Source organism: Aplysia californica, unplaced genomic scaffold (genome assembly GCF_000002075.1).
Source record: "Aplysia californica isolate F4 #8 unplaced genomic scaffold, AplCal3.0 scaffold00026, whole genome shotgun sequence".
Taxonomy (NCBI): domain Eukaryota; kingdom Metazoa; phylum Mollusca; class Gastropoda; order Aplysiida; family Aplysiidae; genus Aplysia; species Aplysia californica.
The window spans coordinates 1711484-1715116 of NW_004797296.1; the positions used below are offsets into that span (position 1 = coordinate 1711484).

The 3633-nt window shown below is 41.5% G+C and overlaps 1 protein-coding gene across 1 annotated transcript in view; it reads left to right on the plus strand.

Moving 5' to 3' along the window:
* Positions 1–49: 49 nt before the first annotated feature.
* Positions 50–3633, plus strand: part of LOC101854773 (SUMO-activating enzyme subunit 1) — an 18320-nt gene continuing 14736 nt past the window's right edge. Inside the window, exon 1 of the mRNA XM_005091153.3 lies at positions 50–299. Coding sequence (XP_005091210.1) covers positions 223–299 — 77 coding nt within the window. The 5' untranslated portion in view covers positions 50–222. The remainder of the gene's footprint in view (positions 300–3633) is intronic.

Sequence of the window (3633 nt, forward strand, 5' to 3'; positions counted from 1 at the left end):
AACGAGGTATCCAGAGTGATGTGTGATGTCCTCATTATTGGAGGAACTCTTTTGAGCAAAAATATTATAAAGATTGGAGGAGAAAGAAAAACCGGCAAGCGTTGAGCTCTGACTGCTATCTAAAACAATAGAAAAGGCTAGTCTATTGTTCCAATAGACAGTTTACTCTGGTGCAAGTGGACGCCAAACTTCTAGATTTCTCTAGATTCTAATTAGATCATCATGGAAAATATTACTGAAGATGAAGCCGAACTGTATGATCGCCAAATCAGGTTGTGGGGTTTGGATGCGCAGAGAAGGTACGAAACACACACAACAAGCGAATAATTGTTATATTTTTGTTGATTCGCGTGCCGGAGAGATAGCCTTTCAAACCTGGATCTAGATCTAGAATCTAGGTCTAGATCTAGATTCTAATACTAATTGCAAAAAAACATCAAGTCATGGTCAAATTCAGAGGGGCATGCCCCCCTGAAACACCCAAGTTTTGTGTTTGAAAGTGGCTATTCTCACCCGCCCGGAAGTTCTCGCAAGATCTACTCCTCCCCTCTTCTCTCTCTCTGTCTCTTTCTGAATACTGTCTATCGGTGTGGACGATCAAATTGACCAAAACAAAGTTAAAAAATGATGTTAAAACACAAAAGTAAATTAATTTGGTTGTCTACAAAGATGCTACGCCTATTTAACTTTTCGAATCGAGCCGAACTACGCGGGTCGCCATTTTGTTTTGCCTGGAAGTTCTCGCACTACTCCTCTCTCTCTCTCTCTCTTTCTCTCTCTCTCTCTTTCTCTCTCTCTCTCTCTCTCTCTCCACTGCCCAGACAAAATTGTACGCTTTTAGTAGGCTACAGTTGTAATGGAACGTTTGTTCACGGCACAGAATTCTACAATTTTTCTGTTATCACAGTGTAGAATTCTACGCAAAATTTGTTGGCCTAGATCTAGGCTATAACGGTGAACGTGCACCGGGTGAGAATAGCCAAAAGACTCGCCTGCACTATTCTCATCCCGGGTGAGAATAGAGGTGGCCTTTGTGTTTTTTTTACGAAGTTACTAGATTCTATTTCTCCGAACGTTCGGAGAAATAGTGCCGATCTTTATTTCTCCGAACGGTTTCCAACTTCCGGTCTCGTGATTTATTGCAAGAGTTCGGCGCCAACTTTCATTCTGCCTCTGGTCTTGGATTGGGAAGGAACACCGCATGGCAAGCCCGCCTACAGACAACCTTCAGTAACACCCACCACACACCCACCACCATCATGCACATGTACACACACAAACTTATACACACACTAACTAAACATGATCAGTGGGCAACTTTTGAACGTATGACGAGCTGAGCTGTGAATGGAGAGACAGTATGAGTGAAAGAGCAGGTGAAAGGAAGAATGTACGAGTGTATCCACAGGCGACAGCAACTACAAGACGACGACACCGATCCCCCTGGCCTGGTCCACAGCTCACGAACGAAAGGAACGCGGCTAAGGCAGTGTTTTGCCTATATTATTGTCCATGGTTCGCAGGGAGCAAGGGAATGTGTGAGATTTTCTTTGTGTGTGCCTGGAGGGAGGGGGTGGGGTGTGAAAGTCATGCGGACGGCGATGAGCCGCGGGAGAGAACACAGGAATTGAATGAATGAGTGAAACTGAAAGAGAGGAACGACTCATGAGCCCTGGAGTGAATGGATCCTGTGTTTCTATTTTTGTATACTTTGAACTGTCACTGAATAAAGCCCGAAAAACAAACGCTCCTCACTCTCCACTTACACACTTAACTACCACACACAGACACACTCACACACGCACATGCATACACGCACACACACATACACACACACACACACACACACACACACACACACACGAGCAAATTTTTAGGTCTATATCTATTTCAATTTTCAAGAGCTAGTCTGGCTAGTCTAGAGATTTTTAGATGAGTGTAAAAACGTGAAAAAGAAAGTAGAAAGGTTTCACAACAAAATGAAATCAAAATTAGAACATCCCATAAACAACCACAAAAATTAACAAATAAGGGCGTGAGTCCACCTGTCCGAAGAAGATTGGCTGTTTTAACACTAAATGTGCGTAATTTTAAAACAAAGTACAGGATATTACAAGTAAATTATGGAATCGCACACATTTAAAGGGGCCTGCCAGTGTCAGTACATGTGATCGGTTTTGGTGGAACGTACGCTCTAACATAACACATTTAAATCTATATATTTATACATGTATATATATTTAGAATCTAATGAAGGTAGGAACATCAAATTAAATGACATTACACTATATAACCCCCCCCCCCCCCCCCACCACCCCTTTTCCCCATTTTAAAAAATTGATAGAAAAACAACACATCAGAACAATAACAAGAAAGAAAAAAAGAAAAAAATACACACTAACAAAATAAAACACCACAAAGAGGGAAAAATAAAAGTAACTGTAACGTATTCAACAAATTAACGTGGTGACAACAAGTGAGAAAGAGACGAAGTGAAGCTAGGTGAACTTTCTTTCAAAAGTAAAGAGGTTCGGTTTCTTTCTTTTTTTTCTTTGACTTTTATTCTCCGATTTGGGGACCAAAAAATGCCAAAAAATTGAGCCACGATTGATAGGTCGCGGCCGCGACAAACGCAGATATCTATGCTAGTTCTATTTGTCGTTATCAATAACCCTCCGTAGATCTAGACTAGACAGCACACGAGAGAACACAACACATTAAGTTTAAGAGCAGCACCCTTCATAGGCAACACGTCATATCTGTAGCGAAAAACTGTTTGGAACTGTAGCGTTTCTTTATAAATATTTACTGCGGACATTTTTTGGACCAATTGAACCATATTGTATACGAACAATCTTTGGTAGGCCTATACTGTAATTATAGATCTATATAATATCGGAAATTTGCGGAAAGGATGTGATTTCAGAGTGTTCGGAGAAATAGTACCCAGCTTTATTTTTCCGAACGTTCGGAGAAATAGTGCCGGCCTTTTTTTTAAGTCAGGGGGGCAACCCCCCTTGCTTTTACTTTGTGAAAACGAAGTGTATACAGACCCGGTAACCAGGAACAAAGTCATGAAGTATACAGACCCAGTAGGGGAACTCTTTTGTGATTTCGGAAAGTTTCAGGGCCCAGACCCGGTAGAGAGAGAGAGTGTGTGAGAAAGAGAGAGAGAGAAAGAGAGAAGTGCTAGCAAAATGTATATATATATATATCAGGGCTTGAAATAGACCGCGGCAATTTGCCTTGGTGCCTTTGCAATTTGCCGTAATGCCGTTAAAATCAAAGGGTTAACCGCGGCAATTTTTGCCTTGCCCTTATTTTTTGTTTTTAAAAAATGTACAACCGTGAAAATAAATCAATATTATTTGTCCTGTGCTGTCATTTTTGGAGAAAAAAAAAGAAAAGAAAGTCATACAAGCGTCTTGTCGGGTTCGCCGCCGTGGCAGCTCAGTGAACCTTAGTCACAAGATACCGCATCGTGTGAGCACCGGTTGTTGGGGTCACCAAAGTTCATTCAAAGTCTGAACGCCGCGAAGTACAAGTATTAGACTCCGGAATGGGGGGGGGGGGGAGCATTGGGGCATTATTGATTATTTTCAATTTTTAAGATACACTCATGGAAGAGAGAGA